Source organism: Camelina sativa, chromosome 12 (assembly GCF_030686135.1).
Source record: "Camelina sativa cultivar CO46 ecotype springtype chromosome 12, ASM3068613v1".
NCBI classification, from domain to species: Eukaryota; Viridiplantae; Streptophyta; class Magnoliopsida; order Brassicales; family Brassicaceae; genus Camelina; species Camelina sativa.
Genome location: NC_141891.1, coordinates 33,243,860 through 33,264,698, shown reverse-complemented (window position 1 = coordinate 33,264,698; position 20,839 = coordinate 33,243,860). Strand labels below are relative to the sequence as shown.

Below are 20,839 nucleotides of genomic sequence, written 5' to 3'. Positions count from 1 at the left end.
TTGAACAATCTATATATACATTTTTTAAGTACATTTTGGGTTCTATCCTTTTATTTGTACTTATTTAAAAACTTATTTACAAAGTTAATCCCTAACAAATTTCTAAAAATAGCATTACTACAGATTTTATTTCCTAAATATTTTACATATTATTCCAACTAAAAAATTCAGCATAATCAATATGGAAACAAAACTATGATATATTTAACCACACTTTCTATTGTGTATTGAACATATTATATCTCTGAATCTTTTGCAAACATTTAGCCGCACAAACGGTCGGAAAATTTAGTTATTCCTCTATTTAGAAAACATCCAATATTTAACAATAAATACAATATAAAGTATAAATAATAATAAAATCATATGTACGTGGTGTACCACGGTTTAAAATCTAGTATCTCTTAACTTTAATACCATTGTTATCACCTTCTTCTTCATAGCTAATATCGGTTCTAGACATTAATTTCTTTTTAATGTTGGAGGTGTTAGGTTCGATCCCCTAATCTGCCAAAACGACTTTTAAAGTAAAGCAACTTGTAAACTAACAGGAAAATTCTAAACAAATATTTAATCCTACTAGTTTTTCCGTCAGTTGATTTAAGGGTATGGCTAAACTGGCAAAGTGAACTAAACTTATCTATTTAACTAGATATTCACCGCGGTACACAGCGGAGATATATTTTCGTTTAAAAACTAAAAAAAAAAATCTTTATTGATTATATTACATATATATATGTAAATAATATTTTTGTATTTGTTGAATTAACTATAATTATGTAGTGTATAATATCCATTTACTATATGGTGTGGTTTATTATATATATCTTTAATGTTCATTAAATTTTATTTAGTCAACAAATAAACTATTTTTTAAATTTTTCTATTTCATTTACAGTATAAAGATAATAGTATTACATAATATATTATAAATTTAAAATATATGAGTATAATATAATTTGTATTTGTATTATTTGTTGTTTTATTCCTATATTATGTAAGACTTTTGTATTTAGAGGTGTGCAAGTCGATTAATTGATTCTTATTATGTAACACATCAATTGATTCTTATTAGTATTGTTTGAAAATTTTAATATTAGTAATATATTAGCTTCTAAAAACAATTCAATGGAAAAAAAAGAAAAAAAAATTGGGCTCGTTCGGGCCCAAAAATAATTGTCTAATGTATAAATGAAATGGGCTTGGACCCTGATCTGTTAGTAATATTTAATTTTCAAACCCAATCCGTTTTTTATTTTTAAAAATTAACTCAATGGCAGTTTTATAAATAAGTGGCAAGTTCAGGATTTATTTTATAATTGTACTTGGAAAATGTATATATACTAGGATTTCACCCGCGGTACACCGCAGGACTAAATTATAAATTATTATATTTTAAATAATTTTTAATTTGTTTAATTTTCAAATTCTCAATTAATTAACTGTTGTCTAATTAATTTAGAATTTTTTTCTTCTTCTTACGTTTTATAAAGTTTATAATCCAATTACATTAAATTTATTATTAGATATAATATAAAATTTTAGATTTTTTTTGTTATCTAAAATTAAACATATGTATATGCCTATATAGTATGTTAGTATATATTTTTATGTGTATTTAATTTTTTTGTTTTGGAATTAAGAATGTGTTATAATATGTGTAATATTTTGTAGTACATATACTAAATAATTTATAAGTTAATGTTCAAAACTATGATTAAAAATCTATAGTATATATGAGATAAACTAGTAGTTCTAGTTTTGTAAATTTATTTAGGATAAGAAATCATGTTTTCAAAAAATAGAAATTTAATATTAATTAATTAAACAAAAAATAAATTAATAATTAATACTAATGGCATGATTGTAAATAAGTATGAGATTCAGGATTTATTTCATAAATGTATTAAAAAATGTATATATAGATTATTAAGTAAATGAAAACTTTGGCATTTAAATGATACTGTATTTCAAAGTTATTTAAACATCTCAAAGTATAGGTATTTTTAATTATTTTTTTCATAAAAAATACAATTTTTAAAAAGACCGAACCATAAAAATTAGTTTTCAAAAACAAACAAAAATAAATTTATTATGCGAAAACTACTTGTGTGATTAGTGTGTCCCAAGCCTCCCAGAAGAAACCAATCGTCATAAATTACTCAGAGGAATATCAAAATGATAAGAACAAATCTATCATCAGCTTCATCATCTCTACCAATCAGCAATCGTTTCTTTCTCACTCACCGGTACTTTTCCTTCAAACGACTTTTAGTTTTATTTATGCCCTTTTTGCCTAGAAATTTCGAATTTTGTGTTTGAAATATTTGTGGATTTTGTATTTATTTGAAGAATTGAGATGGGTTTGCTTCAAATGTGTCTGTAAGACTGTAATCCTCGTTTGGGTGATGTAAAGATTGAATCTTTTTTTTGATAAATTTCTTGTAAACAGTGCTCTTTCAGTTGTTGGAGGGGTCTGCACAAATCAAAAAGGGAACTTTTTGGTTACAAAGAGAGCAGAAGTAGTGGAGCTCACATTGGTTATTAGAGAGGTTGAATCGTGGTGCAGAGTATGGAAGCTTTGAGGATCGAGGAGAAGTATGTGGAAGTAATGAGAGTTTTGGAGGCTGTGAAAGAAGAAGTGAGTGAGGTGAAGCTTGATGTAGCATCTGTATTGGGAGAGAGAAGTGCAGCAATGAAAGAAGTTGAGGAATTGAGTTTAAAAACGGAAGAGGATTTGAGATTGTTGGAGAGTCTTAAGAAAGAAATCGAAGTGGCGAATGAGGAACATTTGATGGCTGAATTGGGAAAGGTCGAGGCTTTGAAGGAATGTGAGGAGATTGAAAGGCAGAGAGAAGAGAAAGCTAAAGAGGTTTTGGATTTGTTGGTCAAAAAGAATAAGAGAATCAAGGAAATGTTGGAAGAAGCTGAGAGAGCTAAAGGTATTGAGAAAGAGTTATTTGAGACGAGTTCAGATGTTGAGATGTTGCAAACACAGCTTGAGCTTGTCAAGAAGATGGAGAGGAGAGTTCATAGGAGAGATAATAGTATGTCGAGATCAAACCGCTCTTTTGAAAGAGGGAAGATTAATTTATCGGTTTTGAAAGAAGTAACAGAAGAGACTGAAATGAAAAAGGAAGAACTTGGTTCTGTTAATGCTGAGCTCTTTCGGGTTATGACGGTAATGGATGTCTTGAGGAATTAAGTTAGTCAAGTGAAAGACGAAGCATCTCGCCTAGATAGAGTCTTGAGGAAAGGTGATGTTAAGATTCAGAAACTCAACTCGAAGATAGTTATGGCGAAAACTAAGTTGGAAGCAGTATCGATCGCTGAGGAGAGAATTAGCTCACTTGCTTACAGTTTAGTTGGTTCTCTTGAGAAGTTAAAGAAAAACAGAAATGCTGCAAGGAAAGAGGAGGTTCTTCTCAAAAAGGAGAAGATGGTTACAAAGGCTGAAACACTGAAAGCCAAAGTTGATATAGACGAAATGGAAAAAGAATTGATTTCCAAGTTGGATGAGCATGAGGATGCGAAAACCGCAGAGGCTTTAGTGCTTGAGAGGCTTGAATCTCTTATAGAAGACACAATAAAGAGTCGAGAAATGGAGTCTGAGCATTGTGCAATGATCACAATCTCGAGGTTTGAGTACGAGTATTTGACTAAACATGCCTCTCAAGCAGAAGAAACCGCAGAGAAAAAAGTCGCAGCAGCAGAGGCATGGGTTGAAGCAGTCAAGGCTTGCACGAAAGCGGTTTTGATGAAGACGGAAACTTTGATCAGAGAGAGTGGAATGACGAAAGTGGAAGAAGAAAAAGAAGCGTTTAAGATGGAAAGGTCATTGTCAACGAAGAGATTGGTCGAGGATGAGATTCAGAAGTTTAAGCAGTGCCCTGAAGCCAAAAGCTATCTTTCTCCTAAACCAGTTGGAAAACTCACGCCAGTACAACGAGGGAAGCCAAGAAGATATTCACCTGCAGGGACTCCAACGTTCTTTGTAATCAAGAAGAAGAAGAGAGTTCCGAATTTGGCCAAGTTTTTAACCCGGAGAAGTTAAAGTAACAATCATTTTTTGACTTGTGAGAACAATTATATTTGTTAGATTTCCTAAGAAGTAAATCGATGAAATGTTTCATATTCTTGTTCAGTCTTGTGCATATGACCGTATCTAACAATGGACTAGACTCATTCTAGTAGCTCAACTGGCACTGGGACTGTGAACATGGAGTGTGTGCTTATTTTGACAGTGTGTTAGGATCTTTATATGATTTGTGTGTTCTAGATATATTCATGTCTTACAGTTGGCTATGTCAAAAAAGTTTTTAAGAGTCAAAGCAGTGCAGCTTATGAGAGAGAATAAACTTAAAAATTCAAAAAATCAAAATATTTTTCATTGTTTGCTAATTGTGTTATATTTGTGTTCTCAATAAAATTTGACATGTGTAAGCAAAAACTTAATTTATTAAGTATGTATATTAATCAATAAATAATAAATAACAATGTTAAAAAGGATAACATAAGTTATTTAACATAATTTTATTCAGATATAAATTGTATTTATCGTTGTAATATAAATTTTTAGTGTAAGTAAGTACACAAAACCTTGAAACAATAATGAACTTTAAAAAAAAAAAATTCAATACATGATGTGTATTAGTATAGTTTTATATGTTTTATTTTAAAGATTTTAATGCATATAATAATATGAGAAAACTGAAAAAAAATATAAAAATGAGTTTGTAAAAATGAATTTTTGGTTAATTGATGAAAATTGACAAAAGTATTACTTATAAAATTATGAGATATAGAAGAATAATATTTAGGATATTTTTGGATTTCCAAAATTTTTGTGGATGTTAACTGGTTTTTTTACTGATTATTTTTATTGTTAACTTTAAAATACTAACCAATATACATATTATCTCATATGATGTTCATATTATTTTTGTTATTAAAAATTTAACTCTAATCATAAGAAGTGAATTATGGTTTTACGATCAAATAGATAGTTAAATGTGATAACTAAACTGAATGTCTAACAATGAAATTTATTATAGATTAAAAAATTTCAAATATTAATATGTATCATTTTAAAAAAAATTATTTAATAATATTAGTAATTTTTTAAATGTTTGATTTTATAATTTCAACACATGTATTTTTGTAATGCATATATGTCAATACATAAGATAATTCAAAATAAATTATAATTTATAGAAATGAATCTTCAGTTATTTGATGAGAATGTCTCTATATCTGTATATATGTTTTTATTTTATAAATTTCACTCATTTAAAATTGATTAAGACATTAGGTAAAATTAGTACTTACGAGGTAACAACATAACAAATAAATGTTGATTCAGTTTTTTTGCGAATTATATTTTGTTAATTTTTATTTGTATTTTCAATTCTTACTAAGAAATAAATTTGATATGATGTATTAATTGTGTTTGATATAAAATATTTTGTTCTTTGCATTAAAATAAAAAGTGTAATTAAACTTAAAATATGGTTTATTATGATGGTATAGATATTTAAATGGTACTCCCCGTCCTATAAGAGTTTTTGGGTAAATGCACAAAGATTAATAAACAATAAATATTATGTCATTTATAAAACTTCAACCGTTGACAAAAAAAAAAAACTTTGTAACATCCGCGAACCGAAATCCCAGTTTAGGGATTGCATTGGTCGATGCAAGGTTGGTTTTTCTGCGGACGAGTTAAGTTAAACGCTGCGTTTTGGGTTAGGAAAACTCTTAACTCGAGTTTTTGTCTCATTAGCCGTATTTAGCCACTTTTTGAGAGAAAACAAAAGAGAGAAAAGTTCCCTAAGTGTTCTTGAGTGTTCTTGGTGATTTCTGGAGATTTGAGGCTGTTCCTGTAGAGATCTGTAGCTGGGATCGTTGTAGGAGCTTCCTAGGAGCGTTGTTTTGCTTGTTTAAGGTTCATAATCTTCTTGGCAAAGGTAAGTGCATGACCATGGCTTATCTAAGCTAGAGATCTCTCTGATTTGCTTCTTATATGTTGTTAGGCTTGTTAGATTGATGTTTGGGACGTTAGGAAGCTTTCTTGTGGCTTGGGATCGAGTTTTGTGGTTGTAGGAACGAAGATCTGGCGAGAAGCTTCGGGGAAAACACGATGTTCGGCATTGCATCGGTCGATGCACTTTGTGCGTCGGTCGATGCAAGAGCGAGGACGGCGCGTAAAACCTACGATTTTCGTGTTATGTCGAGCATGCGTCGGTCGATGCAGTGCAAGTGTCGATCAATGCAAGTGCATCTAGCATCGGTCGATGCAACCTGGTGCCGGTCGATGCATCCCCATCTGGTGTCGGTCAATGCATGTTGGTGTCGGTCGATGCAGAGTCCTGGTTTGTTATTCCTGATTGTTGTTGATGGTTAGAGATGTCTCTATTGCTTGTGTGTATAGCCCAGTAGATGGGAGGATTGCCTTACTGAGTGTTTATAAAATACTCATGCATTGCAATTTGTGTTTGTGGTGCAGGTAAAAGCAAAGTGTGACCGTGGAATCAAGGCAATAAAGAGGAGGATGTTCTAGTGGTTCGCTTGGTTGTTTGGCTTATGTTAGTTTGCTAGAGCTGAGTCCTAGAATGTTGTTTAGGATTGCTGGTTCTCTGGTATATGTTGTTTGGATCATTAGTTTATGATTTGGAATTAATGTTGGTTATTGGATTATTATTGGTTATTTATTGGATATGTATATTGGTTATTTCTGCTGTTGATTGTGATTGTGGCTAGATGGCTAGTGGGTATGGGACCACTAGTTGTAGTTTATTTATTATATTATGTTTATATATTTATTATTTATTATTTTTTTTTTTAAAAAGGTTGGATCCTTTCAAACTTCAACCAATAGGAAAATATACCGCATAATTCAAATAGTCATAAATTAATATATTAATAAAAATTGTACATAGAAATTTGAAAAAATATTATAAAATAGAAAAAAAGCCTTAAAACTCTTAGATAATGGAACTGAGAGAGTATTAAAATGAAATTTGAGATGTTCATATTCAATATTAAAATGTTACAAGATAAAATCTAAAAACATGTATATTACTACTTAATTATTTTTAATATTTTTTTAATTTTTTACTCACATAATAACGCAGGCTTTATCTAATAAATTTATAAAATACATATAAAAATAGTAAAACTATATTTAGGATTATGTAATTATCAGAGCGGATATCCGCCTATTTAAATTATAGGTATTTATGATTTACTTCGCTTTTGATAATAATCAATTTTGAACCAAATCGAATCGAATAACAGATAGAAGCAAATCTAACGAATATAGCCATTACAACATGCTTACAAAACTTCTTGCAAAAATGGACGTAGTCTACTGGTTATAGTTTGGTTTAAGCGACCAAAATGCAAGCTTGGCCACTTAGGATTGCCACCGTGAACGGTGGAAGTCGGGTAACACGATTTTTTTGTGTCTTTCATTTTCCAAAAGGGTAATCTCTCATATACGCTTTCTACATTGCACTAACGGATTCAAAGAATAATATAAACAGAGGTTCATGTTCATAATCACAGCCCAATATCTAAGAAATAACAATGGAGGATCTTGGATCATCATCTCCTTTTGGAGCTCCACATTGTCCATCACCATCTTCTTTAGATCATTGAAATCCTCTAATAGTTGGTTCTGTTTGCTTTCAACCATCCTAATCTCCTCTAGAAGAGTAACAATATGGTAGGCGTCAAAGTTGATCTTCTCATTAATTTTTACAAGAGTATATACACAATCCCAAAGAACTCTAGAGAATATTCTAGACTTGAGGACCAAGACTCTTTACAATAAGATATATAAAATAAGTGAAGATATTTATAGATATTTATACAATGGTCCCTAATACTCCCCCTCAAGTTAGCGCATGAAGATCCCGAATGCCCAACTTGCGCAAAAGATAAGAAAATGGTGGACCGCCAAGAGACTTAGTGAAAATATCAGCAACCTGGTTGGAAGTGTGTATCTTGAAGGTCGCAATAAGCCCAGCCTTGAGTGCGTCTCGTACAAAATGGCAATCTGCATCAATGTGCTTAGTACGCTCATGAAAAAAAGGGTTTGCTGCAATATGTAGAGCAGCTTGATTATCACAGAAAAGTGGTATAGCAGTATCATGTCGAACCCCAAAGTAGGATAGAAGTTCATGTTCCCACTTCAATTCACCAGTCGTGTAACGCATCGCCCGATACTCTGCTTCAGCAGAAGAGAGTGAAACTGTCTTTTGCTTCTTTATTTTCCACGCAATAGGAGACCCACCTAGAAGTATAACATAACCAGACAATGAGCGGCGAGTACGAGGACAGGTCTGATAGTCAGCATCACAATAAGAAGAGAGTGTAAGATCAGTATTAGCAGTCAACAAAATCCCTTGTCCAGGACAGCCTTTAAGATAGTGAACCACCCGAAGTGCTGCTTCCCAATGTTTGACCTGCGGTTTCTTGAGAAACTGTGCAAGAATATGAATAACATAAGTAAGATCAGGACATGTAACCGTGAGATACACTAAGCGTCCGACAAGACGACGATATCGCCCTGGATCAGCATATGGACCTTCTTCAATGACTTGCAACCGATGATTCTCTTCCATTGGTGTCTCAAATGGCTGGGAGGCTAACAGTCCACATTTGTTGATAATATCCAAAGTATATGTGCGCTGAGACAAATAGATACCCCGCGGAGATCTCGCAACCTCAATACCCAGAAATTATTTAAGATGACCCAAATCTTTCATTTTAAAACATTCACTCAAATACTCCTTAAACCGAGAAATAGTTCTTGAATCATTGCCACCAATAGACAGATCATCAACATAGACTAAAACGTATAGCCTCACATCTCCAGTTCTAAGTAAAATAATGAGTAATCAGGATATGTCTGAACAAAACCATACTCGAGTAAAGCATTTGTTAGTTTGGCAAACCAACATCGCGGTGCCTGGCGCAATCCGTACAAAGACTTACGAAGGCGTAAAACTTTATTTGGACCCGATCCTCGATAACCTGGAGGTAATGTCATGTAGACCTCTTCCTCTAAGTCACCATGAAGAAATGCATTGTGAACATCCATTTGATGCACCTCCCAATTCTTTGCAGCCACCACTTTAAGAAACACTCGAATCGTAGTCATCTTGGCACATGAGCAAGTTTCTTCATAATCTTTCCCTGCAATTTGTTGATCCCCTCGAATAACCAGACGTACTTTATAGTTTTCGATAGAACCATCAGAACGATGCTTAATGGTGTAAACCCAACGACACCCAAGTGCTTTTTTCCCGGGGGAAGATCAGTTTCATACCATGTATTAAGCAATTCAAGAGCATCAACCCCAAAACCCATTGCCTCGCACCAAACCTTAATTTGAACAGCTTCAGCGTATGTCTTTGGTGCCACTGCAGCAGTAACTGCCGCAAGAAAAGCCCTGTGCTTATCCGAAAAACGATCACATGTAACATTGTTGGAAATCGGATAGAGGACCGTACCTGGAGGTGAAGATGCTGAAGTGGGAGTGTGTGGTGAGGGGTCAGTTATACATTGTGTTGTGTTCAGAATATAGTCATTCAACTTAACTGAAGGTTGCTTACGACGTTTTCCAATTCCCAATTCTGGTTGTACATCAGAAACCAACACAGGTTGGTTAATCTCCCCCTGAGATCGAGCAGTCTCCCCCTTAGATTGATCAATCTCCCCCTTAGATTGATCTGTCTCCCCCTGAGATGGATTAGTCTCCCCCTGAGATCGATCAGTCTCCCCCTGAGATCGATCAGTCTCCCCCTTAGATCGATCAGTCTCTGTATCCAATGGTAAAGGTGGAACCACTAGTGGATCGACCGATCGTGGTGTGAGATCGGTCGGTCCATCATCTTCTGCACTTTTATCCACAATCAACGATTCATGCGGATCGGTCGATCCGGCAGGAGGATCGATCGATCCTTCCTTGTCAAAACTCACAAAATCATCTTCACGCACATCCTCTATCACTGTGGCATGTGGCGGAGCTGTAGGTGACTCTCTTGATACTGCAAATGGAAATAAATGTTCATGGAAGATAACGTCGCGAGATACAAAATATTCCTCCTTCTCGATATCAAAGACTCGCCATCCTTTCTGACCATATGGATACCCCACAAACACACACTTGCGACCCCGTTCTCCAAACTTATCCTTATCACGTGACTTGTTATGAGCAAAACATAAGCATCCAAACACCTTGAGACGATCAAACAGAGGTGCCGATCCATATAGTAATTCATAAGAAGTTTTCCCATGAACGATAGTAGATGGCGTTTGATTGATCAAATGTGCAGCCGCCATAACACATTCTCCCCAAAATCGAATTGGTAAGCTTGCTTGAAACATGAGAGATCGAGACACGTTCAAGATATGACGGTGCTTGCGCTCGACACGACTATTTTGCTGAGGCGTATAAACACAAGATGTTTGGTGAAGAATTTCTTCATTCTCAAAAAATCCCCTTAAGCACATAAATTCAGATCCATTGTCACTCCGCACCACACAAACCTTTTTGTCAAATTGTCTAGCAACTATAGTACAAAATTTCTTAATAGAATCTGCTACTTCACGTTTTTTGTGAAGAAGATAAATCCAAACAGCTCGGGAGAAGTCATCTACGATAGTAAGGAAGTATGCGGCCCCCGAAGAGGAAAGAGTACGATAAGGGCCCCAAACATCACAATGAATCAAATCAAATAACTCAGCAGCTTTATTAGAACTTTCATGAAAACAATCACGAGTTTGTTTAGCTCGAAAACATACGTCACAAATGACTTCTGACTCCACAATTTTTCCAACATCAACAGAACCAAATAAAAACGATAAAACCCTACTAGATGGATGTCCTAAACGGCAATGCCATAAGTCTCTTGCTCCTAAACTGGATGCTGCATGAGCTTGAGTCCCCATAACACCTCGAAAAACATAGACCCCTCCATACTCTTCACCGCCAATCAGCATCTTCGAAGTACGGTCCTGCAACACACATTAATCTTCAGTAAACATCATTGAACCTTTTGTCAATTTAAGTAACTTAGCAACAGATATCAAAGAGCATTGCAATTGTGGGGGATATAAAACTCCCTGAAGCCACAAATCTCCCCCTAAACAAATATCCCCTTGTTTAACGGCAATTGCTCTATCACCATCTGGTAATCCAATCGAGCATGAATATATTACAAACATTGCTCAAAAGGTCCAGCTTCCATGTCATGTGGTGAGAAGCTCATGTGTCGATAATAAAATCTACATTATCTTTCTTACCAGTCAGTTTGTCAACAGAATCTTGCTTAGTTGTGTTGACGAACTGTCCAACCGCGCTCCACTGGTCATCTGTCAGTTGTGGGAAAGCACTCCGATCAAGCTCCACTTTCATATTCCCAACATAAGCTGCTTGAACAGCATTCGGCTGTGGTGCTTGTATGGCATTCGCACGACCTCCATTGCCTCTTCCACGACCAGAGGCTCCAAACGCTCCACCACCACGACCAAATCTCCCGCGAGCACCACCTCCTCTGCCGCGTTCACCAAATTCACGCCCTCTCTCTCCCCACTATTCGGGATAGCCTTTCAACTGGAAACAATCGGCTTGTGCATGCCCATACTTCCCACAATGAGTACATGTTACATCCTTTTCACGAAAAGGTTCACCGTAAGGACGACTGCAACGTGATCAAGCTGCCACCGAGAACCCGACGACATCTGCGGTGTTTGTCTCTCTATTTTTTATCACCGTTTGTTGTCTCTCCTCCCGGATGATACGTTGATAAACTTGAGAAAGCTTAGGTAGAGGTTCTAAGCTCGTAATTGTAGAATGTACTGTTCCAAAACGAGCATCATCCAAGCCGTTGAGAAACATGTTAAGTCTCTCTTCATCCCGATCCTCTTCCAGTTGAGCAGCCAATTCCCCAAATGTATATGTCCGAATTGGCTTATATATGGCCAATTCATCCCACATCTTTTTGAGCTTCCCAAAATATACCATTACGGCATCCCCTCCTTGTCGACAATTCGCCAAGGCTGCCCGAATTTCACCTATCTGTGGTCTGTTTCCTGCAGAAAACTGCAGTTGCAAGTCATCCCAAAGAACCTTTGCTTCATCAACCATGGAAACAGAGGTTCTAAGCGTGGGTTCAATAGTATTCATGAGCCACGCCACCACCATTGAGTTTACGACCTCCCATTGCTCTATCTCCTCTTCCGTCAACGGCTTGGTGAAAGAGCCATCGATGAATCCAAACTTTCTCTTCGTCCGCAAGGCGTTCCGCACATGCTTGGACCAATCTTCATAGTTCTCTCCCCTTAGCTGCACCGTTGTGATTAGATTCCCCAGTCCGTCAGATGGATGAAGGTACATCGGTGAGAGTGTAGCCTTATCCACCGCCGTGTTTTGTCCCCACTTGCACCGCCTTTCGCGAGTGCGATTTGTTTGTCACCATCTTCTCCCGTCGTCATTGTTTCTTCTTATTTCTTCTTTTTTTTTCTTTTTTTTTTTTTTTTTCAAACCCGCTCTGATACCATAACAATGTGGTAGGCGTCGAAGTTGATCTTCTCATTAATCTTTACAAGAGTATATATACAATCCCAAAGAACCCTAGAGATTATTCTAGACTTGAGGACCAAGACTCTTTACAATAGGAAATATAACATAAGCGAAGATATTTATAGATATTTATATAATAATCTAAGAAATAACAATGGAGGGTCTTGGATCATCATCTCCTTTTGGAGCTCCACATTGTCCATCACCATCTTCTTTAGATCATTGAAATCCTCTAAGAGTTGGTTCTGTTTGCTTTTAACGATCTTAATCTCCTCTAGAAGAGCATCATCAACTCAACAGAACATGTGTTTCTCCTTCTTCTCTTGAAATCATTTTCTGATAACAATATTTAATAAATTTTGATGGAATAAGAGCAGATAAAAGTATATTAACTTCATACCCACAATGCATATGTAGAATCTTCGATACGGATTTTCTTTTGTCTTTGAGGTGTAGGTCATAATCTCTCCACCACACCAGCACCTACTCGGAACTCCAACCTGATAAGTTCTCGAAATCACCCGAGACAAACCTGCAATTGAAGAACTAATCCAATTATGGTTAATTAGATCGATTATAGTGTATAAGTGACATTGAGAAGAGTTACTATGTGTACAGGAGGAAATAGATAGAGGCCAATAGTACATAGTGAATTTAGTTGAGCAGCTATAGTAGGGGGCCTCCTACAGACTGACTGCCCTCTAATAATTGGTTACACAATAAACTTAATATGATTTCTCTCTAATTTTCCGTCATAGTAGTAATCACAATGATATGTATATTATCAACTCATTTCTTTGATATTAATCACAAGCGGTTTCTTTAATATCAGTCATAATGTAATTTAAATAGAGGCAGCTCATTTCATTCCATGAGCTCAATACAAACACGGAGATCAAACCATTTGAGTGGTTGATGTTTTATTTGGTGAAAATAATATTTTTCTTAAATAACATATTATAAGAATTTTTTTATCTACCATACTTATAATATTAACATCCGCGCCACAAACAATATTTTAAGTAATTTTTTAATCTAATATTACTTATTGATCAAGAAAAAAATTACTTATAATATGTAACAGAAAAATAAACAAGGAAAGTCGTCACTATTGTAAAGAAGAGTTGTTGTACTGTTGAAACAAGATGCTGTAACGGTTGCTAAAAAATCTGGCGATTGCTCTCTTTTCCCAGGAACACTTTTTCTCACTACAATAAACACATCCACATCATGTCTTGTCATTGCCGTTGACATTTTGATTTTTGATTGACATTATCACTGTCGTTTTAACATGTCGCAGTCACTCATCCAACAATATGAAAAAGAACAGGGTCTTAGTTAGTGGCACGGGTACTAACCTAGTTTATATGAAAAGATGTGAACTTTCTCTATATGAGTGCCACATCAGCACATACAAAGTTGACACATGTACAACTTAAAAAAAAATTTGTGAAAAACGTTTACTTCCTCTGCTTTCTTAAGGTTCATTATGCATTCAAATGATCATTATAATTATCGTAAGTAAAGTACCCATAATTACATGTAAGAAAAAAAACGAGTAATGTATAGGTCTTTTATCTTGAGTTAATAAGTTGTATGTTGTATAATCTATTTTTTCACTAAAATCTGGATCTTTTTTTCTCTGTCACAATTCTTTCGTTTTTTTGTTTTTTTCTCTTTCTTTCAGTTCTTTGTTTCCCACTCGTTTTCTTTGTTCTCTATAAGATGTTGGGATCGATGGCAACCGCGACTACCACCGCGAACACTCCCACAAATAATAAGCTCTATGGTATCTGATGTGATCACAGGATCGATCACTCGGCCGTGAACACTCGATCCAAGCCGGAGCATACTCCCGGAGCACCATGTTTCACGGACGAGTTGATCTCTATCCAATCTCAACTCCGACATCTTGGAGAAATGTTGGGCTAAGTAGAGACATCTTACGCCCTTGGAGAATCATCACTGAACCAACACTCGTCCCTTATGACTTCACCAACGCCGGATCTGCAAGTTCCTTACCAGCCGAAACAAGATGTTTTGACGTGGAACAGGCCGACTACCGACCTGATTAAAGACGCCGCACCAACAGAGCAAGCCGAACGTACGCTGAGCCTAGGACATGATTTCGATCGACAAGGCGGTCCAGAAGGAGTCATTGGTCTGAGAGGAATCATAGAGACGCCAGCCGAGCCTCCTGACCACCAAGCTTGCATACTCGGAAATACAAGTTCCAGTCAATACGCGGACCAAGGTCAATTCGTGACAGCTCTCGATCAAGACCGAGCCAACACTCGACCGCCATGTTCAGAACCGGACACGGTGCACAAATCCTCACTCGTCATGTGTATTAAGCCACTAGGCGAGGCCAATGAAGAGTCTGCCCGTGCAATCAACTACATATCCAAACTTTGCTTGTTAATGGGGAGTTTCAAGCAAGTTGAGCCACTGGAGATGGCCATTGAGGGATATTTTCAGTCGGTATTGTTCATGACTACTTCAAGTAGTAAGCTCCAGCTGGGAGTCGCCTATACTGTGCCATCCTTCTCCACTCTTAGCGCCAAGGCCGTTACCGCACAAGGTCCTATGGCGACGCATTTATCCAACTTTGGTGCGGATCAAACCTTTGTGTGGCATCCTGGAGAGCTTCGACAACCAACCACGGTTCATGAAGGGATCGCAGCGCTCAATGCCACTGGCCTTACCGGGGAAATCTTATCCTTTTCTCTTAAGGCCTTACTTTTCCCATTTGATCCCGGTAAAATCATACCGCGGTTGAACTTTTGATGCTGCTGATTCGGTTTTCCTTTTTGATCCAGGTGATGAGCAAAGTTTTGAGGTCAAAACTTCTATAAGAGGGAGGGAATGATGTGATCACAGGATCGATCACTCGGCCGTGAACACTCGATTCTCTCGGACGTCTCGTGGCCACCTCTCGGACAACACTCGGCCACTCAGCCACTCGGACATCACTCGGGACAACTTGAGACCGGCCTTCCTAGTGATGTGCGGCACCAACGAGTCCCCAAGGATCATCAAGCAGGAGCAAGACAAGTCACCTAATGGACATTTCAAGCCAAGCTCCAACCTTCACACCAATGGCTCATGGCTAGCATCACCATTGAAGAGCCTTGAGTCGCGACCAGCTTTGGGAAGCTTGATTTGTGTGTTTTCACCACCAAGCCAAGGTGAAGACATCCCTAAGCCATTAGAAGGAGCTGTACTCTTTTTCCTACTTTGGGTTTGTCCCAATGGGTTTACCAAAGAGGTTTTAACGAGGCAGCGAGCTCTAGTGCATCTCCACTTCGTTCCCACTTGGCTCATGACTTGGAAACACTTATTGACATGCTTAGGAGCCAAGGAAGTGAAGATCCTATCCACGTCCAGCCAATGATGTGGCCACCCTATCTCCTTCCCTTCCTTTCTTTTGAATTTCTTCTTGAACCTTCTATGACCGTTGGATTGGTCTTTGCTTTGATTTACTTTTGCTTTTTCTTTTTGGCCATGTGTGTGGTTTAGATCATGGCTACGTTTTCTAGGGTTAAGTGTCTCCCATTTGTAAGCCTCCCTATCTAAAGGCCTAAACCCTCATTGTAAAACTTAGACTTGAAGATTGAATTAATTTCCAAAGAGAGTCTTTGTTTCTTTTCTCACCTCTCTCCTTAGCCTAAGTCTGGGACTTGGCTCTTGAGAAATCTTAGAAGGTTCGCGAACCGGGTTCGAGACCTTCTAGTCCGACCGTATCACGGACCGTGCCATCTCCCGTGGGTCGTCGAATCAATCCACCTTCGATTCCATCATCTCGCAACCTTCGCAACCACCGACGTTTCCCTCGCATCCTCTCGAGATCTCCATCGTTCCGTCTCGCAACATCTCGAGTCCATCCTCGCTTCGTCTCGCATTCGTTCTTGAATCCCCCTCATTCCACCTCGTGCACCACTCTCGATCCTTTCCGCATTCCCCCGTATCGTCTCGCCCCATCCGTACCGAGCTGTCTCGATCCGTTTGAGCGAGCAAGTCCGAGTCTTTCGTGCATCTCACGAATCCTTCGGTGTTTCTTCTTCCAAAACTCATTTCCACCGATCGATAAGCTTCTCCAACCGATCCAAGGCGATTGACCAGAGCAAAGTCACCCCTAGATCGATCGGACCGAAGACGTGACCGTACGACCGATCCGAGTACTGTCCATCGATCACATCAGGATTGCTCAGATCCGGGCTTACATACCAGTTCTGCTTGATTTCAAAAAAGTTCAATTATGATGTCTGGTGTGAGCTTTTTGAGACTCACTGCGGCAATTTTGGTGTCCTTGGAAACCTCAGTAGCTCCTCTGCCATGTCTTCCAACGAGGAGAAGTAGTGGACGGAACGTGATGACCTTGTCAAGATGTCGATCTATGCCACGGTGTCGGCACAACTTCTCCACACCACCCTCAAAGCCAAGTCTACGGCCTGTGATTTATGGCTTACTCTAGAAGTCCCTGATTACAAACATAAGCTGAAAACACTTGTTGATATTTCAGCCAATGTTGACGCACCGATGATAGATCATGCCTTGGTCATGCACATGCTTAATGGATTGTCTGCTAAGTTTGACTGTATCATTAACGTGATTCAGCATTACACGCCATTTCCATCTTTCATCAAGGCTCGATCAATGCTCTTAATGGAAGAGAAGAGACTCACCAAGCAGGTTCCACCAACTCCAGAACACAACACTGACTCCTCGTCCCATATTGTGTTATGTACACAAACTCGGATCAACATCAACAACGCTCGTAACACTACAACAGCAACAACAAAAACAACAACTTCAGACGCAATAACTACAACAAAAATCATGGTCGGGGTGGCCAGAATAGAAGAGGTCGTGGTCGCTACAACAACAACAACTGGAACTACAATGCATATGTGGCATCACCATGGTCTTATCCTCAAGCACCTTGGATATTTTCTAACTCATACAACTCACCTCCTTGGTTCAGACCATAATACTACATGCCACAAATGCATCCTTGGTTAGCTATATCTGGCTCATTCTAGCCACGGCAACAAGGGGAGGTACATTACACTCATGGCGTGCCATCTTTCTCTCCAGTAGGTGGCACACAACCGTTTTTTTACACGGCTCTTCCTCAGACATTCAGTACTATGAACCTTCAAGATCCAACCAACAACAAGTGGGTGATGGATACGGGTGCAACGAATCATGTTATAGCTGAGCCAGGTAAGCTATGTTCCCTTTTTAATATGAGCATTATTCTTTCTATTACTTTTGGCAACAGTTCTTGAAACGACCCGACCCGTTTTTTTTTTAAAAATAATAATAATAATAATAATAATAATAATAATAATAATAATAATAATAATAATAATAATAATAATAATAATAATAATAATAATAATAATAATAATAATAATAATAAATATTCTACAACTAGTGGTCCCATACCCACTATCCACCTAACAACAAACATGCAACATCGGATAACATAAACAATATCATTAACCAACAAATATCCAATAATAAATAACCAATATCAAAGTATAACAATAATCCAATAATCATTCATCAGAAAACATAAAACCATCAACCTAGCAATGTTCTAATGACCCAAATCTAGCAACCTAGCAATGTCAGACAACATCAAATCGAGTCCCTAGAACATCCTCCTCTTCATTGCCTTGATTTCACGGTCATACTTTGCTTTTACCTGCACCACAAACACAAATTGAGATGCATGAGTATTTTATAAACACTCAGCGAGACAATCCTTCCATCTACTGGGCTATACACATAAGCAATAAGATCTCTACATGCCACAAACATCAATCAATAAAACAAACCATGCAATATACAAAGCAACGCAACATTCGGTGTAACTGAGGAAGGGTGTCGACCGACACTCGCCAAAGTTGTCGAGCAGTTCTCTCATTGGTGTCGATCGAGAATCATGTGGAGATGTTGATTTCCTTCAATCAGAAACTCCGAATCTTGCCTCCAATCTTCTCCAATCCGCTCCATGCATCCCCAGAAGCCAAAACCCAGCCATAGCAGCCACAAATAACCATAGAGAACTCAATCAAACAACCACACAAGCACCAAATCACAAAAAAAAAAAAAAAACTAGAGATCTTAGCTTAGATAAGCCATGGTCATGCACTCACCTATTTGCAGGAAGTTTCTGACCAACAATGACGAATCCCTCACTCCCAGAAAGCTTCTAACACCTTCCTAGCTTCAGATCCCTCAAGAACAGCAAAGAAATCTCACCAATCTCCCCAAAAACTCAAGAACGCTTCTATTCTCTCTTTTCTCTCAAAAACAAGGAAACATCGACAAAAGAACTTTCCCAAAACCCTTTATGTCAACATTTCACTTAAATAGTCTGGTTCAATGGTTTTCCTTAAATCCAACCGACCCAAATCGATAATTCAATTGAACTGGTCGAACCAGAAATCAATGGTGTCGACCGACACCACCATTGGTGTCGATCGACACCCATCCCCAAAATACAAATTTTGGTTCGCGGATGTTACAATTCTTCCCCACCAACATAAGTTCATCCTCGAATCTCGAACAACCATCAGCCAAGGAATCTCGTGCAACCGTCGCCACGGTCCGCACTCCTCCGACCGATTTACGAAAGTTCACGTCTAGGTGATAGACTCATGTTCCAGGCATTATTTGCTCTTAACTTTTGGACTTTCCTTTACTCATAGGTCTTAACCTTGAGTTTTTATTGGCTCCTCATCAGGCCTAAGTCTGCATGCCACAATGCTGGCTCCTCATCGGGCTGAAACCCGCATGCCATAATATATAAGAAAGTCTAATATTCGTCTCTCGGGTTGCCACCCTACAACGCGCCCCCGGATCGTCATCCGAAGTTGATATACCAACCATGCTCTCAGAATATGGCAGTACTAGGAGAACCAAAGTCCCCCAAGAGTCGCGAGCAAATAATTCTGAACACGTCTGAGTCCTATCCCTAACCAGTTTTCCTTCCCGTGGCTCGCGTAAAACAACACAATGTCCTACCAACCACATACCCCCTCAGTGGAATACCTCACGACAAAACATGGATCATATACATGCCACAAGGGCCACCACAAAGGCCTACAAATATCCTAAGCAGGACCGCCACCAAGGCTAAAAAAATGTTCTAAAAAGGACCGCCACTAAGGCCAAACAAATGTCCTCAACAGGACTGCCACAAAGGCCAAACCAATGTCCTCAACAGGACCGTCACAAAGACCACGTGTCCCAAAGGACCGTCACGAGGACCACTCGTCCTGAAGGACCGTCACGAAGACCACTTGTCCCAAAGGACCGTCACGAAGACCACCATTCGCGAAGGATTGCCTAAACAGGCCACACGTCCCGAAGGACCATCACGAAGACCACACATCGCGAAGGACCGCCTAAAACAGGCACATTGCCTAAACAGCCCGCCACAAAGGCCACACAATTGGCTAAACAGACTGCCACAAAGGACACACAATTGGCTAAACAGCCCGCCACAAAGGGCACACAGTCGGCTAAACAGCCCACCACAAGGCCACACAACGTCTCAAAAGACTGCCTCACACGGGCACAATGATTCAAAAGTCCACCACGAAGACCACACAAGCCACTCCAAGGCTCACACCAACAAAAATGGACAAATCCTAACTTCCATAAAACTTTTCATTTTTAGACTTTCTACTTTTGGAAACTATCCACTTTTAGAAACTTATATTTCAAGAAAATTTCCCTTACAACCACCGCCTCACGGAAATTTCGTATCCAAAACACCACCTCATCTTGTTACTTAGTCACACAACCAACCACCCCTAAGCAACCAAGTAAACAAGAGAGATGGGCTGGAATACTCCATTCCCGCTCCAGCCACGGATTACAAATGGGACCAGGCTAGACAAGCTTAAGTCGCGGCTTTCTTCTCATACCACTTCTTAAACCGTGTCTTTATCCTCGCCTCTGGTTCCCAAGTCTGCTCCTCAACACCATCAAAGTCCCAAAGGACTTTCATCAAAGGATTCTTCTTCTTCCAAAGTTCCTTTATTCTCCTCTCGAGAACCCTCATTGGTCTCGCCTCCAAGGTCATGTTAGGCTGAAGATCTTCAGGAATCTTAGCCAACAACCGATCATCCTCACGGAGACACTTCCGCAACATAGACACATGGAAAACCTTGTGGAATGCACGCATAACCTCAGGCAACTCCAGCCTATATGCTATCGGTTCCACCT

The 20,839-nt window shown here is 38.3% G+C and overlaps 2 protein-coding genes and 3 pseudogenes across 2 annotated transcripts; 2 read left to right on the top strand and 3 right to left on the bottom strand.

The window, feature by feature from the left end:
- Window positions 1-1,951: 1,951 nt before the first annotated feature.
- Window positions 1,952-4,144, top strand: LOC104733039 (protein PLASTID MOVEMENT IMPAIRED 15-like). The gene is made up of 2 exons (XM_010452659.3): window positions 1,952-2,249; window positions 2,453-4,144. Exon 2 carries the CDS (start codon window positions 3,296-3,298, stop codon window positions 4,052-4,054), a length of 759 nt encoding a protein of 252 aa, XP_010450961.2. The 5' UTR covers window positions 1,952-2,249; window positions 2,453-3,295; the 3' UTR covers window positions 4,055-4,144.
- LOC147932972 (protein PLASTID MOVEMENT IMPAIRED 15 pseudogene) lies at window positions 2,573-3,205 on the top strand (annotated as a pseudogene).
- A 3,751-nt stretch (window positions 4,145-7,895) lies between the features above and the next one.
- On the bottom strand, window positions 7,896-8,627 carry LOC109128045 (secreted RxLR effector protein 161 pseudogene; annotated as a pseudogene).
- A 535-nt stretch (window positions 8,628-9,162) lies between these two features.
- Window positions 9,163-11,010, bottom strand: LOC147932971 (uncharacterized). Its single transcript, XM_087477235.1, has one exon. The coding sequence runs from the start codon at window positions 11,008-11,010 to the stop codon at window positions 9,163-9,165; it is 1,848 nt and encodes a 615-aa protein (XP_087333361.1).
- Window positions 11,011-11,037: 27 nt separating this feature from the next.
- Window positions 11,038-12,605, bottom strand: LOC147932970 (uncharacterized; annotated as a pseudogene).
- Window positions 12,606-20,839: the final 8,234 nt, after the last annotated feature.

Coding starts and splice junctions, on each gene's coding strand:
- LOC104733039 (XM_010452659.3), top strand. CDS start 3,296: ATGGCGAAAACTAAGTTGGAAGCAGTATCGATCGCTGAGGAGAGAATT.
- LOC147932971 (XM_087477235.1), bottom strand. CDS start 11,010: ATGCTGATTGGCGGTGAAGAGTATGGAGGGGTCTATGTTTTTCGAGGT.